The 25375-nt window shown below is 36.6% G+C and overlaps 1 protein-coding gene across 6 annotated transcripts in view; it reads left to right on the plus strand.

The window, feature by feature from the left end:
* Nucleotides 1-25375, plus strand: part of Slit2 (slit guidance ligand 2) — a 338233-nt gene that overhangs the window by 286667 nt on the left and 26191 nt on the right. For 4 of the 6 annotated variants that reach the window (XM_021210680.2, XM_021210681.2, XM_021210687.2 and 1 more), the window contains 4 exons: nucleotides 3118-3242; nucleotides 3367-3464; nucleotides 5857-5996; nucleotides 21814-21907. In XM_021210680.2, the coding sequence (XP_021066339.1) occupies nucleotides 3118-3242; nucleotides 3367-3464; nucleotides 5857-5996; nucleotides 21814-21907 (457 nt within the window). Of the gene's footprint in view, nucleotides 1-3117; nucleotides 3243-3366; nucleotides 3465-5856; nucleotides 5997-10037; nucleotides 10065-21813; nucleotides 21908-25375 lie in introns of all 6 variants that reach the window. The other 2 variants (XM_021210679.2, XM_029545132.1) reach the window with 1 other exon arrangement.

Below are 25375 nucleotides of genomic sequence, written 5' to 3' on the forward strand. Positions count from 1 at the left end.
TAGGAGACTCACATTTTCCTTTGGGGAGAACTGTTGGGCTGCTTGAGTGAGGCCTCTGGCTTTATGCTTCACAATTTTGACTTAATGCTAGCTTTATTCATGAACCAAGGTAAAGATGATTAAATAATTTAGGCTAAGCAAGCAGCAATGAAAAATTTAGTGGCTAGATCAGTTTTGAAGCATTATTCAAACTCAAGCCAAACATTTCATATTTTCTGATCTCATATCACTAACTTGTAGCTATAACTTTGTAATAACTTTAGTGTAGTAGAGTTTTAATTTGTTCATCACAGAAAAAAAATGTGGATTTATATAAATGGTTATCTGCTTTTTTAAAAAATTTACATGATTTTTTTATTGTTTATCATTAGCTGCCATTTTCATTCTTGAGTCAAAAGTATAAGACCAATGACTTCTGTCCCTCTGAAACCAGCAAAATAATTTTATTTATCCTTATAAGTTCTCATGTAAGTCAGAGGTAGCCATTGTAACTTCTTTGGCATTTTCTTTTCCTCTTTCTTCCTATCTTTTTCTGGTACTGCTTTCTCTCTTAACAGTCTGTGCACTTCAGTTCTTAGTCTTACTAAACTCTCAATAGATCTCCATCAATGACCACAAATAACTGACCATGAATTTTCTCTTGAACTCAGGATGCTATCTTAATGGGCTTTTCATCTCATGCGTTATCATTTCCTGTAATATTTTTTTTTCTCTAATTGACACACGCACAGCTCTACTGCTGAACAGAAAGGTTTGAAGAAACTCAGGCATTTCATTTGGATTGGATGATCTGATGCCTCACACCTCACACAAAATAGATTCCCATAAATATTTAATGAATGAGGGATGTTGATAAATACGCCTTTGATAATATTGCTAAAGGAATTCTGTAATAACACATAACACAAACGCTTGGCTTTAAACAAGATCTACTTTCAGTCCAGTTGCCTAGTATCACAAATCACCCATGAGCTTCTGGAGTTATTTTTTGTGTGCTTTGGACATGAGTTTGTTATTGGACTAGTGTTTCCAAGGGATTAAAGAATAAAGGCAGATTCTGGAATATAGTTAGAACTTTTTTTTTTGTCTTATGCTTTTGCTAATAAATCAAAGTGAGATAGAATCCTGAGGGATAGGAACTCTGGGGTTAAGCACATAGCTAGTGGTTGGAGTCATGTAAGCAGCTCTGCCTTCAGACTTCAAAGTATTCACCATCTAGCAGTCCATCTCTTAAAACCTGTAGCAGAGACAGAGTGCTATCAAAAGTGTCTTCTCATTTTTAGTTTGAACTCTTAAGATAAACATCTCTGCTCATTTAACTAATACTGTAGTATTTTCTTAGTCATCTTTAATTTCAAATCAACCCAGTTAGCATACACTCAACTCCTTCATTTCACTAATACTAGTAAATATCCGTCTCCATGAGGTGAAAGGTCTTTCTTTCTTTGTGGTACACATCTTATGGGGCCTAATTTGTTTTCAGAAGGCATCTCTCAGAACCTGTTAGCTTTAAATACAAGAAATTGAAGGATATAGTTGTCTTTCAAGGAGAGAGACGGAGACAGAGAGAGACACAGAGACACAGACACAGCAAAGACAGAGAGAGACACAGAGACAGAAAACAAACCTCACTGTAGCTTACCATTGTTTCTATTATTCCATGGTCTACAACAGATTCACAAATCAGACTTGTGCGTTTTAAAAACATGAACTCATTAGCACACTACGATTAATCTAAAGAGTAATTAACCTCTTATCCCCACCTCTATTCGTCATGGTCACTGTAATAGCAGCTACCCTGAGACAGGATAAAGCAGTAATTCCCTGTGAATTAGAAATATCCGGAGAGGTACCTAGAGAGGACACTGGACAGAAAATAAATCCTAAATTGTCGTCATATAAAAGATAGACGATATGACTTCAAATACTTACATGTCGGTAGGAAAATGAATAGAAATGATCAAGGTGCCAGGGAAGTAATTCTTGAGGGTTGGAATGTAGAGAGAAGCAAAGTTGGTGAAATTGGGTAGCTATTAAAGGGTGCTACGCAAGCTGCCAATGGAGAAAAACAGTCAACAGTCCTTTCTAACTGCAATGCCAAGGAACCAGACAATGCCTAACAAGGCAAGATACCCCAAAAGGTGAAATAGTGATACTTATATTCTGGGGTTAACCAATAGCTACTCAACTGAATTTAAAGGCCATGCAATATAGGGAAATTTGTGCCTGGTACAGTAAATTTAGCCAACTTTCTATGGTTGGTGAAGTAATGAAGCCTAAAGGAAAACAAATTATTGCCATTTCCAAGATCGGTATAGTGTTTAATTACATTCTAAGTAGCTATTCTCATATCCGCGTGTAAGTGTGGCTCTCATCCCCCATCACTAAAGCTTCTCTTTACAACAGCTGGAGAGCACTACCAAAAGTCACAACTGGGCAAGATACAGAGATCCATGGCTCAGGTAGTGAGTGTGAATAGTAGAAAATTTCTGAGGATGCTATGTGTTAATCTGACTTTTTAACTGATCAAGAGGTTTCTATAAAGTGTGTTACAAGACAGGAAACTGAGAGGCTATTTGAGTGGCATCTTATTGCTAGAGAAGACAGGGTGAAACTACGACCTGGCACATCCTGCACTAATGAACTAAATGGCTCAAAATGGCACAAAGGGGACTACAACAAAGGCCATATTTTTCTGGATTTCGTCACATTGATAAAACAGCACTGGAATTTTGTGATATTCATTTCCATTGAGCTGGCTGAGGCTAGGTATGGGTCATGGTCATGGATAGTATCCAGAAATACTAGACGGTTTTTAAGGGTTTCAGATTCTAGACTGATGTCAATTTCAGTTTCATGCTACCTAAGCTGCCATACCAGAGTCTTACTGTCTGTCACTCAGAAATCTCACAGTCTTCACAGCTAGAAGCCCTCCTCTGGCATTCCTGGGCATGATTGAATGATACTGATTTCCTAGTCCCATCAGAGAAGAATCATGTGAAGATGAATGACAAATCATTTTCCACAAATCTTTCTGTTATATTAGGGAACATAAGTGAATTAGGTGATGCACAAAGAGAAAGCACCACTTTCTTATATCTTACTGTTGGTTTGTAGGTTCCGTGGATATCACTATTCAAGCCAAGTGTAATCCCTGCTTATCAAATCCATGTAAAAATGATGGCACCTGTAACAATGACCCAGTTGATTTTTATCGATGTACCTGCCCGTATGGTTTCAAGGTAAGTAGAGACCATAGTGGGAAGACATTACTTCCTATGGTATTTCTTCTCTCTATAGTATATGTTCTTTCTCTGGGGGCTTGTTTGATTTGAACTAACATTAACATGGGTGTTTCTTCTCTAGGGTCAGGACTGTGATGTCCCCATTCATGCCTGTATCAGTAATCCTTGTAAACATGGAGGAACTTGTCACTTAAAGGAAGGAGAGAATGATGGATTCTGGTAAGTATCCTGGCTCTGATGTCCTTTGTCTGATGTACCCGTAACTAAACAACTGGGTGTAATCTTTTTTTTTCAAATAAGAAGCTATCGTTTCAAGAATTTTAGTATACAGACTACATGTATTGATAGATCCATGAAAGAGACAGCACAATATGAAAGGTTATCAAAGACACTACAGGGCTCTCAGTTCATAGAAGTAAAAAGCTTTAAAAACTTGGAAAGATACATATTATGATAAATCAAATCAGATTATGGCAACACAAGATATTGACTCATTAGGCGTACTGATAGCCAGCTAGTCCACTTACACAAGTCATACATTTATTATTTATTATTATCAACTCCCCTCTACCCCCCCTCAGAAAAGGGAAGCCCTCCCAGGGACATCTACCAAACATGGCATGTCAAGCTACAATAAGACTAAACACATACCATCATAATCAAGACTGGAAAATGCAACCCAATAGGAGAAAAAAGAGTCCCATAGTGAGGCCCCTGCTCACACTATCAGGGTTCCCACAAGAACACCAAGCTCCTCAGCAGTAACAGATATTTAGAAGACATACTCCGACCCCTACAAGCCCCCTTATCTCCGCAAGTTCACAAGAGACAGTCAGTTGGTTCTGTGGGTTGTGTTCTCAAAATAAATTCTTTATTAATCACACTAATAATTTTACATGAGAACAATAATCTACTAGTGAAACTTGTTAGAAAATTTACTTTTAGAAGAAATATACTCTATTTCTTTTATAAAATTGACTCTAATTTATGTATGTCTCACTCAAATATTATTTTGATATCTACTCTAAATGAACTATACAATTCATTTCCAGTGACAATTGCATTTAATGGGACAAATAAAATGTTCAGTTCTTATTATTTAAAGCTTATTCTTAGACAATCAAATATGCACATAATGCACTTAGAAGACTCTCTGAGACCAACTTCTCTTGTTTTTATCCCATCCCTATCAAAGCCAGCTCCTCCTAACAAGTCCCTCTCCCAGATTCCTGTCTTTCTGATGGTAGAAAATGTTCGTATTATATAACTGCAATAAGTAAATGCAATTTACTTATTGTTGCAAACCGTCAAGTACATCACAACTAGAATTATAGATGATATGATTTTAGAAGTCACATTCATGCTCTTATGTTTATTTGTGTGCTTGTGTGTGTGTGTGTGTGAGTGTGGGAATGTACATCTGAGGCCAGTTAGCCCACAATGGCAGAAGTGCTGGAATTTTTCATAGTTAGAATTATAGGTGCTTGTGAACTGCCTGATGTGGGGACTAGAAATAAAATCTGGGTCATCCGGAAGAGCAGTATGTGCTCTGAACCCCTGAACACAAGATCTCTGAGTAATTGGGTCAAACAAAATCCCAGCATGTATTGGAAAGAGGCTCATGAAGCCCACCTGTAGCTGAAGTGCTGTTGGCTATTGGTGGCTGCTGCCAGAGCAAGAGTCAGTTTCCTCCAGGTTGTAGCCCATGAGAGGCTGCCCACATTTCAGTAGCCCGACACCCATGCACATGTAGATGGCACTAAGAGGGATTCTGTGGTTCACTAAAAGAAGTTGTTAGGAAAAAGTGATGAGTTAGAATGGAGGTATTTCATGGAAGGCAGAGAGAATGGATTCAGTCAAAACATGCTATATTCACCTAGAAAATTCTCAGACAATAAACAATTAGAAAATCAGAACCAATCTTCATTGTTTTTAAAAATGTGAATTATACTAAATTTGAGAAGAGCAAATCTAGGGGAAGTAAAGGAAATTTTGTCCTTTGAACTTTAAGTGTATTGGGATTAACTGACTTTTAAGATCCTGGAGCCTTTCACCATCTTGTAGCCTGCTGCAGGAAATATAAAAAACAAACAAACAAACAAAAAACAAACAAACAACAACAAAAGACGAGCAACAGGCTTACCCATCTACCACCTGCAACCAGCAGACCACATGGCTCCAGCCAGGCGATCTCCACTTGGTGGTCTCTCTGGGCCAGAGCTCCCGAGTCCCTTGGTGGATTGTTACCATGCCTGCCCCTCTTCCTATTTCTCTCCAGACACTTTCTGTCTCTTTAACTCCTTGCTCTGCCTCCCTTTTCCCTGTCCAATCACAGGTCTCCTGCTACCCTAATATTTTAGTGTGATTGGATAGGGAAAGTCCTGTCACAGTAGCCCTCATAAAATTTTCTTCTTAAATATTCTCTGGTTTGTTAGCCAGAACCTTAAATTGCCACTTACAGTATATAATTTCAAAGGATTTATAAAAAAATCAATTTCATGTAGTTAAACATTTTGTAATTGTTGTATTTATTCTATTTAAAAATATTTAGACCACAACATTGTAAAATGCACCCACAATAGTTTCTTGCCTTTCTTTCCCTGATGTTCAGGTGCATTTGTGCTGATGGGTTTGAAGGAGAAAACTGTGAAGTCAATATTGATGATTGTGAAGATAATGATTGTGAAAATAATTCTACATGCGTTGATGGAATTAACAACTACACATGTCTTTGTCCACCAGAATACACAGGTATGAAGAAGAGGAACTGTGTCATCAATCGGTGTATCAATTTGAAAGCATCATCACACTTACTACGTTTATTTACCAAGCTATTCTTTTTCAATAATTGGGAGATTTAATTGTAAGAACTGAAACACATAGTTTTTGTTTATCCCAGCAAATAAAAGATGCAGCATGCTTGGTTCAATAAACCTTTCTTATAAGGTCATGATCTGTAGAAGAATGAAAAAAAGATGCTGACCTGCTGAAACTTTTGAACCCATAATTCAATTACACTTTCATTCAGACTGCTTTCCCTCTGCAGACTATTTTGGCAGTGTATATTTGTGCATTTCTTTACATAGCCAAAACACAATTCAGAATCTGAGTGCATAATGTCCATACTTTCTTTTAGTAGTGAAAGTTTGCCGATAGGAAGCTCTGTCTTTCGATTTGTGCTCCATGAGGAAGATGGGCTTTGGAAAGTCTTATGAGACTATTATGTTTCTACCAATGCTTTGTCTCTGGTTGATAAACCTGATCAGACTACTCAAAATGATAACTTTTTTTTTCTTAGTTTTGATCAATTTTCTGTAAAGTCAGCATCAAGTTTCTGCCTTGTCTATTTTGAAAGACTAGCTTTTCTGTTGGTTTGTGTGGCTATGCCTAAGAAATGTCATAGTCAGCTTTCATGTTAACCAAGCATGTGAAAGAGATAGAGAAAGGGTAATAGTACTATGGTACTCTAAAGGTTAACACACAACTAGATTCTGTCATTATTTCCTGAAGCTGCAATTTGCATTTTACTTGGCATTTTCATTTGTTATATTTATGTTCATATAGTAGAACATAGTTAATAATTTAGGATAGTGAAATAATTGCATAGTTAAATAAGATTAATGTTTTTAAACATAAAATGCAACCTTATCTATACAATCAACTTTCCAAGAGTTCTGAAGGAATAATGTTTAAAGATTGTTATGGAAGATACAAAACTTTGCATTACACTAAATGTCTGTCTTTATAAGAAAGTATATTTTATTATGGGAAAGTGCAACCTAGAGTAATGAGGTTCTGTTTGGACAATCTAGACATGTTTAGATGTTTCTAAAGTTGCTTTTTCCATGGAGTCTTACAAGTAAAGCACTAGATATAGACACATTGATGAATAGGTGGGTAAATAAGTAGATAAATAAATGATAGGTACATAGATGACTGGTAAATCGATAGACACATAAAGATGAAAAAGTAGATGTATAGATTCACACATACATAGCTATCATGCTAAGAGTCAGAATTTGATCATTTACTGTTTTTGCCTTAACAAAATATAACAAGTGTATTTGAATACACCTTGGCCAGACAGATTTTTGTTGTTATACAGGTTTGCATACCCATCTCTACCATCTCTATAACATATCAGATATCTTCCACTAGCTTACGGCCATAGATTTAAATCCTTTATACAAAGCCTGAGAATCTAAGATCTATAGGACCAGATATGTATATGTCTGTATGAAGTTTAGTTTTAAATAAGAATGTTTCTTAGTCATCCCTAAGATAGAGATGATTTCTATCTCCATCATTATTCAGGTGATAGAAAAGTCTTAAGAACCCACATATTTTTTGAGACTTTGGTAAGCCGCTTTATTTGATTCTACCAGGGTCCCAAGCATTGTAAGACTATTAAAGCTCTCTATATTATTCTGGGTACAGAAACCAGGAGTCTATATACTCTTTCTGGTTTAACAAAGGCACAATATGAGATCACATGTTTGTTAAGGTCCTTGTATGTCTTTCTGTGATAATTTTCATAGTGTTAAAACACATCCAACTCAGTTTGGAGCATATCCTGCTGCATTGGCTTTCAATTTTCTACTTTTTATTTTGATGAGTCATAACAATTTTTGACTGTTTCTCTAACCTGCTCCACTTCAGTTCCAAACTCTTGTATGCCCTCCTACAGAATTCAGTTCCATGTTCACTCCTCTGAGGGTGGGATGCAACCCCCCTTCTCCAACTATGTCAGGTTTCATTCTTTTCACTATATTTTAATAATTCAAAACTTAACTAAACCCATTGTTTGACAAAATGTGGCATTCATAAAAGTTGTCATGAAGGATCCTACCCTGACTTTCTGTCATAAACCACCTGGCTCTGAAAATGAACCTAAACACCATTGCTCTTTTTACTTGTAGCTATTACAAATGTTGCTTTGCCTTAATTTGGGCAAAGGCTCAAGAAAAATATTGATCTGGAGACTGTGTAAGGCATAGAGCAGAGAGACGCTACCTTTATTACGTTGGACTGAGTCCCCTGGGTTAAAAAGGATTTGAAAACTTGGCAATAGAGAAGATACCTAAAATGGGATGAATTCATAAATCATCTCTTAACTGTAGACTTTTGTGCACATCTGAAATGAGTGTAGTTACAAAATATCAAACAATTGTCTGCAAATATTGAGATTGGCGGCATATAGGTGACCTTTGACAGGGAAGCATAAGTCTGATTCGAGAATTCTGTGTCCTGTTTAATCTATGTCTGCAGTTACAGAGGAATTATCTTATAATGGGACTTTGTTGTTTCAAATTTAACATGGAATCTGATTAGTGAGCATGAGTTCGGAGAACAGAAACCCAGCTAACGTCACAGAATATAATAATGTTGCCTTTGTTTTAAAATCATCTAAGCTGTCGGTTGCTTTTTTTCCTTTGATTTTTTTTTTTAGCTTGTTCTTCAAATGCATACAATGAGAACATGAGTTCTATTTGAAAGCAGCAAATAAAGCTTCACAAGGAAAGCTTATAAATTATTGTGGTAACCATACTTCCATTTAACATCTATATTGAGACGTACAGTTGTCAATGGAGAAAATTCAGAGACCTGAAGAGAATCAGACAAGGAAATCAGCACATAATAAGCAGCATATAAATCTGAGATAGAAATGCTTGAAACAGGATGAATGCTTGAAATACATTCAGAAGTTATATAAGCATAGTTAAACCCTGAGCAACCAAACGTCACATATAGTGAATGATGTATTCCCTGCTCCTTTCTGTTAACAAAACAAAGGACTGATAACATAAACTGTATGACTCAATAGTGTTTTTCTGTTATCTAAACTTTACTGAACCCTCACACACTCTTTAATAGTCAGATATATTATTCTCTACATATTAGTATTCTCTACATATTAGATCTGCTTCTCTCCCAGCTGGAAATATGTCTTTGCAAGTATTATTCAGGAAAGGCTCAAATTTTAAAATTAGTTTCCTGTGATTCTATATTAAAATCAGTATTTGAATGGGGATATAAGGATTTAGTGATATTAATTTTTGAAAATAATTCTATATTTTTAAGTTAGTTTCAGAGATTTGGGAACTTGACTTGTTTACTATTTTCTTAATTATGAATGTATAGTTTTCATAAAAACAAAACATTTCTTATAGGAAAAATTTCAAGGAATTCCTTGAAAATGTATAAACAAAATTAGGAATAGGGTATGCCTACATTATTGAAACCATGTAAATATTTTCTTAGATAATGTTAGATTTGGAGCTGATCTCGGAAAAATAGTTTTGCAATAGTAATTATTGGGTTGGGGTATGTGTGTTTTCAATAACTACACCGTCTCAGGGCCACATAGAAGTATGAATGCTTTCAAACTTTCCTATTAAAATAATTATTCAGCACAATGGCAGTGTCCATAGTAGCTGAGTTTGTATATTCACAGAGTCTATCTCATGAAATGTATAAAGAACTCTAACTTTCCCATTTGTCTCTGGCTCCCGATGCAAATGTTCCCTTCACACCTACTACAGTAAAGAAGCAAGTGTCAGTCACCTGGTTTAGATGCCAATCTCTGGCTCCCTGGGATGGCTTCTACTTTTGCCCTGTTCTTCTACCTGTTTGTGTGTTTAGCCAGCTGTAGGTAAGAAGTGTAAGCCTGGCTTCAGTTTGCTCTCTCACACTGGCTTTTCTGTTGTTAATGCTGCGCCTTGGCTTCCCGTGTGCTACCCTTACATTGCAATGTAAAAAGTCTTTTGTCTCTTCTGTCTTTGTCGCTGCCAGCTGCTAATCTGAATGAGGTGGAAAAAGGTTAGTTGCTCTTTTTAAGTCTATTATGGTTTTCACTTCAGTTCTCCTCTGTCTTAACTGCTAGACTTTACAGGGTGTGCTGGGTAAAGACTTTGACAAGAGATGAAGTCAGTGAGTGCTGTGTCAAATCATTCCTATAGATCCTTGATACATGTATAGCTGCATGAAACACTATAAAATGCCTCATTGAAATTCACTTCATCAATTTATAGAAGACTGGTAGAGTTCTGAGTGGGAAAAGTATATGTCTAAAATTAAAAACTTATATTTTCTTTTTCCTACTCATCTATATGTTTTTACATTTTTAAAGATATCATGCGAAAATGTTATTATATATTGAAAAATGTAGGCCCTTTAACACAGCATATATACTATACTTTGTAAAATCATTGAAAGTAGCGAAGAGTTTTTCATGTTTAAGTCCTTATCTTTGCTACTATGTCCTGTAAAAAAATATCTAAAAATATATATAGTAATTGAAATATTTTATACCATATGAATGGGGTTGCATTTCAATGATAAGTAACTTACCTAGCATGTATAAGACCCTGTTTCTAGCTTCACCCCTGCAGAAATAGTATAGGTAAAAATAAATTTTATATATATATATGTATTTTATGCATATATATATTCTAATATACATGTAAACACTGTGCTGATATGTGTTTCTTTGACTTGTGTATAAATAATGTATTATATATGAAATACCTTATCATATAAATATTAAAAAGCCCGAGAGATTTATTTGTACAGTGAAACTGTCAAATCGCTAATACTGAATCTACTAACTTCTAAGCAGTTTTCTTAAAGCGTTAGAAAGTTGGGTGCATGGTCACTAACATCGCTGACATCCCATTGGGTTCCCAAACACATCCAGAGCCAAGAAGGGGAATACAGTTTTTAGAGCAGTAGTCATGCTGAAAGCATATCTTAGAATCTTCATGAACATGTCCGTTAAAGTCTAAGAGTTAACCTTGAATCACTTGGGTTTCTAAAAGACTTTAGGTCCTGAGTACAGGAACCAACGGAGTGTGCTAGTCTTGATGGGTCCTAGCATTCAAGCAACACTTTCAGTATTACAAGGATGATGGAGGGATGGATATACAGAGTATCTCCCGCCCATCTGCTATTGAACAGTTTCTTTTCTGTTGCTGTGTTGAGGTGACTTATTGTGTTTGCTCACTTAGTCATATTGTGTACAGAGTTAACTTGGAAAACATGTAAAAAATACTTTGATCTTTTAGACTGAAAATGTGGCTCCCTATGCTGCCTGTTAATGTATCTAGTACTTCCTTGGTTTACTATTCTCTTTCCATTTTATAAGCACAAAAACAATTGGTGGTCTGCCCAAGGCCAACTGTATCTCCAAATCACAGCAGAAATTATTCTGTCATGAGAATACATACTCAATTAGTGATATGCACACATTCTTAGAAACTAGCTTAGTACTTTAAATTACCATGTGGTTTCATAAGCTGACAATATTTGCACTTATGTTTGTAAAAGCTGTGTTACTACAAAGAATTAGCTGTTGACCTGATTTTCTTTTAAAGCAAACCTTTGTGGTTGGTTGAAATGGTAATGATTATTATAAGTCTATAGATACAGACAGTAACTGCTGAGAAATATCATTATAAATCAATGATATCGTATGATTCAATGTGTGCTTACTCAAGAACATACACCTTGTAAATATAGTGTCTACCTACAGCATCCACTATAACCTTCATACCTCTTGCTATAGCCAGTCCCACTTGACACTACTTGGCTACTTTTCATATCACACAGTATTGCTAATTGTTTATGCAAACCAAGCTTTCTTTACCATACTGATTGCTAGAGACAATCATCCTTGTGGACCTTTGAAATAGTTAGTTATGGTCCCCAAACTCAAGTGCATAAAGATAATTTATTGCATTAGTTGCAAATTATTAGAACCTAATCAGTGCTTAAACCATTAATAATTCTTCAGATGACATTACACTTTGTCCCAGAATACTTAACATTGGTATAGAGGGATTGTAAATGCATAGTCTTTAGTCTTCGTGTCCTGGAACCAGAATGTATAAAGTATAAGACCTCTATGATTTAGATATTCTCTTCTGTAACACGGGAGTAATGACTCCTATCCTCCTCCAGGTAGATGTTTGAGGAAAAACAACGATGAATAGAGTCTATAGGAAAACACTGGGATGGTAAATGTTCATCCTTCTGGAATGTTGTGGAGCAGCCTGTGAGACATGCTTTGCATGATCTGATACCATTTCTTCAGGCTGAAGAATGGAATTTGGTAGATAGCTCTACCTGAGAAATGTGCACATGAAATAGATCTTTCCATGTTTTCACTGAGTTTATTTTATTTTTAAGTTTTTTTTGCTTTTTATGCTCATTGTAAATAGAAAGACTGCATGTAGGGATAAGTGGTCACTTCTCTTAGCTCGTGCATAATGACACCTGTAAAATGACATATTAAACACATTGGACTAGGACATACTGCAAACCAAAGAACTGTTGGCAATAATTTTAGGCTTTCGGCATCATTTTCAATATTCGTGATCTCTTCGGAACAACAGGGAGGCCTGCTGTCACTTTTGTATTGAAATGTACAAGGTCTGCATTTCAAAGTCAGTATTGCTGTGGGCATAGCTGAGGTCTTCCAAAAAGGAAAGCTAATGTTGTAGCCTCCTTTAACCACTTTAACTGGAGAAAGTACTTTGGCAGTCTTGCAAGGTCATGTGGTTTCTAGTCATCTTCCAACCTTTCAGGGCTTTCTTCAATGTATTTGAATCCCAGAAAACATTTTAGAGAAACTATTTGCTTTCATTCGTTCACAGTGACCACTGAGTCCAAAACAACAGTTTAACTTAACCAGTCTTACTCCCTCTCGTTTGGATTTATTTACTTTGAAAAGAGAGTCTAATTTCTTTTGGACTTGTAGTTGCTATTAAAACTGGCTAAATTCTTTAGCCATAGAAATCTTTGAAGGAAGTACCTCCTCTCTAGGTTTGTTTATTTGGAGAGGTGAGTTTTTCCATCTAAAAGTGCATAAGATGTTTGCTGAGAAAATATCTAAGTCAGAACACTACTAACTATTGAAAGTGATACAAACCCCACCAAGCACTTCCAGGTTCACCCAGCCAATACTAGCTGTGTTCTCAACGGCAGGTTCAAATCAGGTCATAGACGAGGCTGGTGCAAAGTCATTGCTGCACATGTCTCAAGTGCATTCACAAAGAAACACAGAGATGCTGTTGGGGATAGACTTTGTCACTGTCAACACTGATCGCACTGTGTGGGAAACAAATATGATTAAGCAGCCATGGATACTTTCTTTTAGAAAGGAAAAATTCAGAAACTTTTTGTTTGTTTGTTTGTGTTTTTCATCCTGTAAAACATTGAGGAACCTGCCTACCACAAAATTCTCTGAAACCTTTCTGTGCTGAACTGTGATTCACTTTATTTCACAGCGTTTGCCTATAGCACAACCCACATTAAGCACAAACCACCTTTGATGCACATTTCACAGGGAGGACAGCTGTCAGTAACTCATGTATCTTCAAGATGCCACATCCCTCTACACCACTCCCCTATACTCCTATATTAACAACTGAACTTCATTAAGTTTAGAAAATGGGAACCATCTAACTAGTTCACAGTCATATCCTGAAAGTCAATTAATTATTTCTAATTTAGAAGACAAGTTTCAGAATGGTGGGCCCCAAAAAGTAGTAGATTATTAAAGGGAATCCTTGGGAACTTGGAGTTCATAAATCACTCCTCAATTACTGACAGAAGTTAGATCATTCATTGCCATCATCACTAGTAAGCATGCTAAATATTTACATGGAAGACTTGACATTGATTTGAATTTGCTAATATGCTCTGATGCCTATAACTGTAGTTTTTAATGCAGTATGTAACACAGGCCTTCCTTACATCAACAAATAAGGAGAAAACATAAGTACAATCTGTCCTTCATATCAACAGACTGCTTATCTGAACACCCAACCAACCATGGGTCAGGAATATATAAGGAAGGTTATCTCTGGACTAAATATGCATATGTACATTATTCTTGTTCATGTCCTCTACAGCATGACAACCATTTGCTTTTAAACAGTGTTAAGGAGATTGCATAATCAAGAGCTGGTTTAATGTATATGCAACAGGGAGCTGGATAAATGATGCAGTGATTAAAAGCTCCAACTACACTTGCTGCGGATCTGGGTTTAGTTCACATGGCCCACATCATCTGACTCACAATCACCTAAACTTGCTCTAAGAAATTCAGTGCTCTCTTCTGGACTTCTGGGCACTTTACTCACATCCATGAAACACACACACACACACACACACACACACACACACACACACACACACACTTTAAAACTAACAAAATAAAACTTTACAGTTTGCAAGGAGCTATGCCTAGGTTATAAGCAAGCACTAGTTCACTTCACATCCTGAGAATAAAGAGTAGCTGCTGGAAAGATCCCTCAGTAATCCTAATGTTGACTACACTTTCCTCTAGTGAGAACAGATGGGACCCCTTCAACAGAGAGATTCTGCCTTTAGTTTTAAAATTCAGCAAAGAGAAACAACCAGCTCTGTTTGTCCTAACTGTTCTCAGACATATCATTTGTGGGCTAACATATACAGTCCCTCTGTTACTGAACTCATCTTGATTTTCTACAATTTTAATCATTTTTGCAAAATACATTGTAAAGATGACTGACCTCAGATAATGTTCAAGGCATGTTTGACTCAACACAGCTGTTTAATTCTCTTGCTCCTTTGGGTCACCTGTGCCTTCTATACCTTCACTAACATTTAAAATATATTCTCCCACAAGCAGCAAGCCAGCCAGTGCTAACCTTTCATGTTTTTTTTTTTTTTTTTTTTTCCCATGGAGTACATGATTGATGATGATACACAAAAGAACCCCTTGCCCTTGCAGGGTATATTTTAAAGAATAAAATCCTGTGCAGTTTATCAGGTTAGCTGCATATTTCAATAGCTTCTTTTGCTGATCTAATGCATATATAATAAAATTAGTATAGTCTCTCCAGGCTTTTCTTCCACAAAATTGAAAGCACAAACTTTCAAAGAGTGATGTGTTTTACTTTGCATGTATGTACCCTGGGGATTTACTGAGGAATCCAACCACACTTCCTCCCTTGTTACAACTGTATTTACAAATGTCAGAACTGATTAAGTTTAACACTAGGATTCCAACTCAGTTATTTAGATCACTGACCTGTATTTCATCTCCTTCGTATCAATATTAATGATATCAAAATGACTACTTTGGCCAGATTCAAGAATAGCCTACATTGTCAGCCCCTCATCCTTCCCAGGCACCCTTGCATCCAGAATTTCCAGAATATATTCCCAGAGCACACATCTGTAAGCGAAAGGAGAACTGAGTCTAGGTGAACTAACAGATGTTAGTCACGGTAGGAACTAACAGTTGAGTGCTCACCAACAGCAACTAATAGTCCTTTTGTCCCCTGTGTGGTATGCATTCGTAACTGGAATTCAAAGTTTGAGCTATTAGAAAATTTGGATAGTCTCTCATGCAGTTACAACTAATACTCTTCTGTGTTGCTCCATTTTGTGTAAAATAAATTAATGGTTTAAACAGTGAATTTGAGTTAGAAATTTCCAGAAATGCTGATCCTGGTACAAAATGATCAAATTATTATATCTCTGGATAGAAGATAGTCTATTGTCTTCATCATAGCTTTTAAAATGTTTCCTTCCTTTCCTTTGCTTCTGTTATATAACTAAACTATATGTGGCCATTGCTGACTCTATAGCCTTGTGTGGAACCCTGGCATCCTTGACTTACTCCTTATCTCTCTCAGCTTCACTCTCCTAATTTGAGGATCCTTCTATATGTTCCCGACCTTCACATGACATCTCTAAGTCTCTGTCATTCAGAATCCCAGTCTGTTCTTCCCCAGAGCATCATCCTTTGAGAACACTAGGAATTTTTCTTGCTTAGATTCAAGCCAGAGGCACTTTTAAGTATGGTTGTGGTATAAAGCATTAATATGTTCTCCTTAACCTTCTCCCTCATGGACAAATTCCACAGGAATAGGAGCAATTTTTCATGTGGTCACCATTATACCCCAAGCATGTTCGTGGGGTCCCATACATAGTTGGAACTAAAACTATGGTGTGACAGAAATAAATGCAGTCCTCAGTCCTCATTGAGCAAAGGTCTCTTTGCAACAGATGGAGACCATTACAGAAAAATCACAACCAGTCTAAATGCACAGTTGTGGAGCTACGTCCTACTGAATACCTCTACAGAACATACCCAAACGTAATACTCAGAGAACATTGTGGAAGAGGGGCAGAAAGCTTATAAAATTAGAGAATCAGGGCTGGAGAGATGGCTTAGTGGTTGAGAGCAATGACTGCTCTTCTGAAGGTCCTGAGTTCAAACTCCAGCAACCACATGGTAACTGACAACCATCTATAATGAGATCTGATGCCCTCCTCAGGTGCTTCTGAAGACAGCTACAGTGTACTTACATATAATAATAAATCAGTCTTTTAAAAAAAAAAAAAGTAGAGGATCAGGGATTCTGAAGTGAGACTGTGACTCCTACTAACGTCAGAGGCTTAACTCATTAAGTCTCACCAACATGAGTGCCTCAGCATGAGAAGAACAAGGACAGTGGCAATATACACTCCAAAGTGAATGAGGAAAGAGCCCCAGAGGCTCCAACCCTAATCAAAGTACTGCAGAAAACCAAGGAAGGCTGAGATGAATAGTCTTCCCCAAGGAAGAACATGCCACTTGGTTATCCAAAGTCAAGTGCTCAGCCACCCACATAACATTCATACAGACTGAGCATAGAGTTATATGCATATATGTACATGCACATATTTACATGCATATACATTTATGATTGTAAAAACAATTCATGGAAAGAGAGGCCATAAACCCAAAAGAGCAAAGAGAAGTATATGGCAGAGTTTGGAAAGAAAAAAAAAAAGCAAAGAGAAAAATGATGTGATTGTATTGTAATCTCAAAAAGGGAAAAAAACATAATTTTCAAAAATAGAAGAGGGAGGAAGATGGTCAGGTTAAATGTCTTAGCAGTTCCATTTTGAGACCTACGGGTCTTTAGAAAACTCTAAAGGCAAGAGTCTTTCTATGCAAAGAGCAAAACTGTTATCAGTCTGGAAGCAAAGTTAGAATATCTATAGAAAGTAAAATCATTAAAGCAAATATTTAAGTAAAAAAATTTATAAAAATGTGATGAGAGTTAAAAGTTAAGAATTATTTTAAAAAGAACATATGGTATGTATGAATATTAAAGACTTTAGTAGATTGCAGTAATAAATGTGAATAAAAAATATGACGCGAGGAGAGACTTGAGAAAGACGATAAACAGAAGTTCCCCGTTGTATTTTAAAAAGCAATAGATCAGATAAACACATATATCTGAAATAAAGCAGGAGTCAAGGTTCGCTCAAGGTACTGTTTCCCAGAGGAGCCCTCAGTGTGTATTGAGGCTTCTGTGTCTTCCTTGTTTATTGGGGCTCTGAGCTCACGCTGACATTTGTTTCCCACTGAAAGCCATAATGTTGTATTGTGTCGCTCAGTGTAGTGTTCTCTGTTACCTTCCTATCTACACCATCCATCTCTTCAGAGGAATTTTTCTTTTACAAAAAGGCTATTTTAGAGACACAGTTAAACTTTAAATCTTCAGTTCTAAAACCCCCTTTATCAATGAAGAACAAGGACCCAGAACATTAAAACTAGTGCATTTCAAACAGACAATTCTTTGATATCTCATATAGTTGCAAAAGATTCTCCAAGGAGAAACACCACAGGCGCACGCGCGCGCATGCACACACACACACACACACACACACACACACACACACACACTTTTCACCGATAAGAATAGATTCCTCACAGAACCTCTCCATGTTGGGGTCATTTTTCACTCCAAATCAGACATTCTAAACTCTGACGATCCAACTTTTACTGTTCTGCCTAGGAAATGACCATCACAGTTTTTCAGCAAACCTGGGCATCCATGAAAGTATACTGGAGGCATTATCTTAAAACAGCACATGTAAATTAGAACTGTCCTGCGCAAGCCAGGATGACTGTTCATGTTAACACTGCAGCAAAATATGCAGGAAGAGTATTTTCAGGCAGGTTTAGTAACCAGTGGTTTGTAGTTATTTCTCAGGGGTGGGACTTTGTAGCATCATACTCTCCTTGGTATCATTTTTCCCATGCTTCCTTGTAGCTCATACATAATGATATACAATTTGTTTATTTCTAATCCATTATTTTTACCAATCAGACATACAGAGGGAAGGTGATCAAAGAACTAAGCATGATTTCATAATGAAAAATAATAGTAATACATCCATTTACAACATGTAGTATGTGGTGTTATGTCTTTGGAAAGTTCTAGCATGAACAAATGTTGTCCTTGTGCCATCTTAGGTCTACACACAGTGGATCATTAATTTCTCTTTGTTCTGCTAAGTAATGGTCATAGCACCAGCAATCATGGTTCACTCTATCTGCTTCAATATGCAAAAGCAACACAATCTGTGAACCCCCTCCTTCAAACACTGTTAAAAGCTGCTACATTAGGAAAATGAATTTGCTCATCTAATCAAAAGTGGAATCACAGATACCATGTAACCACTATGTCCCATGTATTACTTTACCATTGGAAATTTTAAGGACTCAAATGGAAAAGCAATGCAGATTTCTTGAGATTCACAAAGGGAAAGGTTTTATGCGTTCATGTGTCTTGAGAGTTAGATGGGTACAGCCAGTGACTCATCACTATAGCATATTCCCCTAAGCCATTCAAATGAGCTGACACATTTCCTCATGCCAAGTTAATAACATAAAGACCTGTTGACTGGTCAGTAGATTATAACCCAAGCTATATAGAATAGAATTAAAAATATGTCCACCTTGTTTCTCCTGTCATCTTGAAAATGATGCTCTCAAAAGAGGGGCACTCATTGAGGTTACCTCAATCTTGTGACCACTAGAAAACAGAACTCAACTACCTTACTTTCTGTTGTTTTCCTTCTGAGAATAATTTGGATACATGTACTTTAAAATTAAGTAAGACATCCTTCTCATTTCATGAGGGCTGTGCAATATTTCAGTAATAAGTCAGGAGTCTTTGCTTTCATAATACCTGAAATACTTGCTCCTGTTCATCCTGGAAACCGGGTGCTGTTATACCCGTACCGTTTCCAAATTTAATGTGCATGTTTAGTGCAGTGCCTGTCGAGGGGACTTTGTTTATTTCCCATCACAAACTCAGTTCCCAAGACTCACACTTCATGATGCCATTTGCATTTTTAAAGTTTCCCTTCTCCCAAATGTAGCAGAATTAAACACAATTAGGAAATGAGAAATTAGAATGAGCCCAATGAAAACGTTTATTTTAATGTTCCATCTGGGAAATTTTAAAGTACAAACTTAAGAGCGAGCCTAGCTACATTATTAGTGATGATTTAGTTACTACATGCAAAATTAAGAAGTATGTAAGGATTAAAAAGTAACCTAATGTGAATATAACGAGACAATCTGGAACTCTTGCCTTGACTATTGCTTGCTCAGTGGATGGTATTTGAGTTAGCACCTTATACATCACAGTCTAGGAAGAGGCAAACTCAAACACACCAGGATTTGTGCCCAGTCTGCTCATGTAATGAAGGAATGAGTGAAAGAGTAATGATAATAATAACAATAACAATAATAATAATAATCTACAACAGCACATTCACAGCCTTACCATATAGTCATGCTACTGGTATAAGTAGGAAAGAGGAAATTGACAACTTAAATGTGAGAGGGACTTATTAAAGCAAAGGAGACGTTAGCTCAAGCATGAGGAGTTAACTTATAAACTGATGAATGGACCACAGTGACAAGAGTCTAGGTAGATGGAGCTAGAATGGTGAGTTAAATAGTAATCACATGCACCAGGTGTTTTTGCAGCATTTATTAGTGACTGTAAGCCTTTTTATCTTCAAAGTCATCAGTCAGTCTTATATCAGAGTCTTGTAGTTAGCCACGTATAGCCACATACCAAGAAAAAATGTATGTACAACTTCTGTAATGACCAACATTTTTATGCTCTTTGTGTAACAATAAGGAATGCATACATGACATTAGGTGGCTTTTCTCATGTAAGTTGGCTGCTCACTCTAAAACCATAAAACCATTCCTGACGGATTTAGCAATCTGATTGTCCAGTGTTTCCTGAGCCACTTCTCTTCCTTCATTCCTTAGCATATGGAATCTAGGGATCAACTCCTCAGTGAGAAGGGAAGGTCAGTTCTACATTTGGGGGATTTTCTCTTGGAGAGGAGACCCAGTCTGGGTGTTCTTTTGCAAGCTCGGCATTCCTCTCTGCTTGTATACTGGGAAACACTTGAAGGCAGATCTGCTCACTTTATCGCAGTAGCCCCAGCATCTCTAACTAACAGCTGCACAGTGTTGACTGTGGGTTCCCTGAATTCATAGGTTTGGCCAAGATTAAAGTAAACAAAGGAGGAATCCTGCCCTTCCTCCATGTTTACAAAGCAAATTCATATTTATTAACAAGTCAAAACGTATATAGAATTAATGCTTTTATTTATCTCAAACGGCTACTCTCCTTTGACATGTGTCACAGACTCTTTGATATAGACTATCATATATAGCCTGCACCCCACATGAGTTTCACAAAACAATGAGTCAATTCCATCAAAGTCACTTAGAGTAGGAGTCCTTGGAATAATAAACATTAAATAAACTATATGGGGTTAAACTTTTCCATCACGGATTTATAGACACAGAAATTCTCATGGAAAGAAAATGAACAATACCTGCCTGAACTTATTTGAAATAGTAGTAGCATAAACCATTAGAAGATGTTTTCTTATGGATTACCAGAAATGCAGTTCTATATAGAGTACCTACTATCTGTAAGGTTATGTTTGTAGTCCATTCAGTGATTAAATTTTAATTCATTAGAGAGTGCTTAGAATCCATATTGTTATAGTCTCATTTTTCATTCATTGGTAATAAAATGTTTTTCACCTAGATTTATAAGACATTAGATAATATAAAGATTTTTTTTCAAACATAAAACTACAGAAGAATATGCCAAACTAAAAAAAAAAAAAAGCAAATACCAAATTATTCCATTTCAAATTACCTTGTTTATGTTAAGGTCACAATAGTTCCAAATCCCATTATCTTGTCAAGTTAGTAGTGGGCACATAGTAGGTACTAAGCAGAAGTGTAGTGGGGGAGGTTTCAGGGATAGGGATAAATCCCTTTCTGGGTATACATAGAACCTGATCATTTTGAATCAGTTACTTTTGAATAGGTTTTTTTTGGGGGGGGGGTGTTCATTTATTTTATGTTTGTATGCTATACTCCAGTTTAAAAATAATGTGTGATGAAATGCAAAACTCAAGGAAGAATGAAAAGCATTCAAAAGTCCTCTTCCTAACCCAGTAAATTCTAAGGGGTCTCTCCTAAGCCACATAGCCCTTTATCGGCATTACCTAAAGCCTTGAGCCTGTTTAGCAGTGAAGCCGGTATTGCACTTGGGCATGTCATCTTCTGCACCCATATCTTGTGGGGTGGGTCCTATTTTGCCTTGTTTTCAACCATGTGCTGCAGCCTGCTGGCTTATGCCTGCCCACCCTCATTGCAGAACTAACACTACTTGCCCTATTGCAGGTGAACTGTGTGAGGAAAAGCTGGACTTCTGTGCACAAGACCTAAACCCCTGCCAGCACGACTCCAAGTGCATCCTGACTCCAAAGGGATTCAAGTAAGTCCAAGGCCAGTTGTGGCTCACAGTGGAGTTGGGAATCGGGTTGGGGGGGTTTCTTTGAGGAATGTGTCTCCTCCACCATCCTGAGTTTCACAGTTTTGCCAAAGATTAAAGGACTGGTCATCTGTACCCTAGTGTTTGTGACATTTTTGCAAATAGTTATGTGAACCATGGCCCTTAATTAGCAATAAAAGTAAATAAATAAATAAATAAATAAATAAATAAATAAATAAATAATACAGAGAAAGCTTTTTGTTCACCACAATGTCTAGGAAGCTCTTTATGCAACGAAACAGCATTTGAATTAGCTTTTTTACATGCATTTAAAGGCCAATCCAGTTAAGTTTCTAACATCCACCAGGTAAACGTGTTTTAAAACAGAGAAATTGGTTTTGATGTAACTGAAAATTCTGTGGTCTAGAACAGCCAGTTGACTATAGAGGCTGAGATACAGTGTCCAGGTTATGCTGTGCAGCCCTGGCTTATGGGTGCTGTCTTTCTGTAATTATTGATAAGGACCATTATTAACCTTGTTCTTGGGATCTAACACAACCCATTCATACTGCATAGAAAGCCCCCACAAGTGAGCTAACAGATTAATCAAAGTCATCCCCCCAAATATTTCTAAAATATGCTAGATACCAAATTAGATGAAACCTTTGTTACAACCTTGAAAAATATTAAAGATCTACCAGCAGTTTTAGAGCTGGCAGTAACTTAACTCACCTAAATTCTATATTTTAATCACAAGGGAACTGTAGCCAAGAGAAGTCAGGTGCTAGGGCTGCATATTAATTTACTGGTAGAGTTGAACCTAGACTTAATATTTGCAATTATGTGGTTCATGGAACCCATATTCCTATTAATACACTTTCTAAGTTTGTTATTACCAGGGTTAGCTTGGAATCAAGGTTAGACTGGATTCTAGGAGATGACACAGATATACTCAGGAGTGAAACCATGGTTACATAAGATAACTGACAAAGGCATCTTCAGTGTTTGCAGCATCTATAGTCACCAGAGTATGGGATGACACCATAGTGCTTTATCACTATATGCCTCTCATACTTAATTTTCTCAGTGGAATAACTGGAGCCTCATAGTGCAACTAGGAAGTTAAATTCAGTCATGTCTGGGAAACATTTTATGAGCAAATGGAATTTGAACTGTATATTTAAGAGATTGATTGCTAAGAATTCACCCCAGTCTTGCATTGGCTGGACAAAGGCCCTCACCCTCATCTGTGTCTCCAGTCTTTTTACTTTTAATTATATTTTTGAGAGGCTCTTACCAAGTTGCTTAGGCTGCCCTCAAACCTGTGGTTTGTTCACTTAGCCTACTGGGTTGCTAAAGTAATAGGTAGCAACCCTAGGCCCTGCAAGAATTTAGATAATTACTAAATAGGTTATCACATATTCAGAGCAGAGGGTAATATGTGCTCAATGCTGACAGAGACCACTGTCTTTGAGTGGTTAGTGAAGTAAATATTAACAGAATTTTCTTCTCCCATTATTACCAGTAAATTTGTTTTAAAATTTAAATTTTCAGAATACATGAATATAGGTGTGGCACATCCTGACTATATGCACTACCTTACTGAGAAACAAATAAACAAACAAACAAACAAAACTGGATGTGGTTCTGAGTCCATCTTTAGTTATATTTAATTTCCAATTCTAGCCAAAAATTGAAAGTCTTATCATTTTCTTTCATTTTATACACAATGCTTCATTGCATTTTATTCTGCCCAACTCTGCACGAGAAAATTGCTTTACCTCCCAGTGGCTTTCATCTGCCCACAGTCGAAGTTGGCATGTCAAATCTGCATCCCTTATGTGGAGCAAACATCACCGCTTTGCACAGAATTAACAAGGATGGTTTCCTGGGACACTGTATCTGATAAACAGGTTCCACAGGAGTTTGTGTAATTCTAAGACACGTTATTAGTAAGACCTAATGGAAACAATGTTAAACGAGATGAGCTCATTTTAAACAAAGGACTGATTCTTAATTAAGTATTTTCTATTACTAGCAATTAGGGTACATACTCTCCAGAGTGTGCCTTTTTGCAAGCTGCAAGCTAGACAGACTGACTTGAAGGCCCTTTGCTTTCACCAGCCAGTAATTCATGAGCTCATTTTAGAGCTGTATGTAGTTGAGCTGAAAACAGGTTAAGTCAGAGTGAGTGCTATTACTCCCATCTTATAAATAATTGCACACTGTGGGAAGCATGGCTGCAGAAAGAAAATGGTCTTGAAAACCAAACAAGAGGAAGCTTTACTGAGAAATGTTGTTTGGACAAGTTGTAATGTTACTTCAATTTTATTTTCTTATTAGTAAGTTGACAGAACTGGTTTGACTTTTCATGCTTTATCATACACTTCATAAATCTCCTGAATTACTGTGAGATATTTTTAGAGCATGATACGCCATAAGCAGTATTTTTAAGAATACATCTTTCTTACTTAGCATTTAGAGTCCCAAACAGTGTGTGTGTAAATGTGTGTGTGTATATATATATATTATATATTATATATAAATATATATATATATATATATATTATAAATATATATATATATTTCTATTATCTCCTCACTCCTATCAGATAATAGAATTTAAGAGAGTTGATAGGCTTTGTTGGTCATAGAAGAGGTGGAAAATTCTTATTTAAATGCTCCTTCCTGCCTTAAAACAAGAGAAAGAAAGAATAATCATGATGTAGCTGCTAGTTCTAAGGGACTTAAAAAGTAGTAGTTGGGGAAAAGAGGGCATAAAATATCTCCTAGACAGCTACTGTGCTAAGTGTTTGGTTCTCTTATCTTTTACTTTGATTTCTTTTCTCAGATAAATAATTCAGAGTGTTTCAAAGCCCGTCTTCTTTTTAATGTTCAGCACTTCAGTGGCGCTGCCCACATTAACATTGATGGAAGTTCCCTTCCAGGGCCCCGTCCGTCTATTTGAGAATGTGTATGACCACTTAGGGTCCATTTAGCTTCAGGCTTGCTGTGTACTTCTCTTTATTGTGATTTAGTGTTAAAGCCAAGCAGCCTCAGTGCAAGCATGCCTCTGAATGAGCTCACTTTGTTCCTAAAACATACATGCAACATGCACGGCTCTCTTCGAAGAACTGTACCCCCATTTGTTTGAATATATCAGCTCGCTAGCAAATAATCTTATTTTGCATCTTTAGACAATACACTTGGCATTCAGAAATATCACATTCAATCAGGTATTTTTAAACTATTTTTATTCATTTAAATATATATTTTACTGAAAACTGCATAATTAGTATTGAATACATATAAAAACCTTTCTAGAAAAATCTAGACTCATAGTTATGAAAATTGAAGCCACTTTTTTTTTTTTTTTTTTTTTTGGTTTTTCCAGACAGGGTTTCTCTGTATAGGCCTGGCTGTCCTGGAACTCACTTTGTAGACCAGCCTGGCCTCGAACTCAGAAATCCA

The sequence above is a fragment of the Mus pahari genome, chromosome 13 (genome assembly GCF_900095145.1).
Source record: "Mus pahari chromosome 13, PAHARI_EIJ_v1.1, whole genome shotgun sequence".
Lineage (NCBI taxonomy): Eukaryota > Metazoa > Chordata > Mammalia > Rodentia > Muridae > Mus > Mus pahari.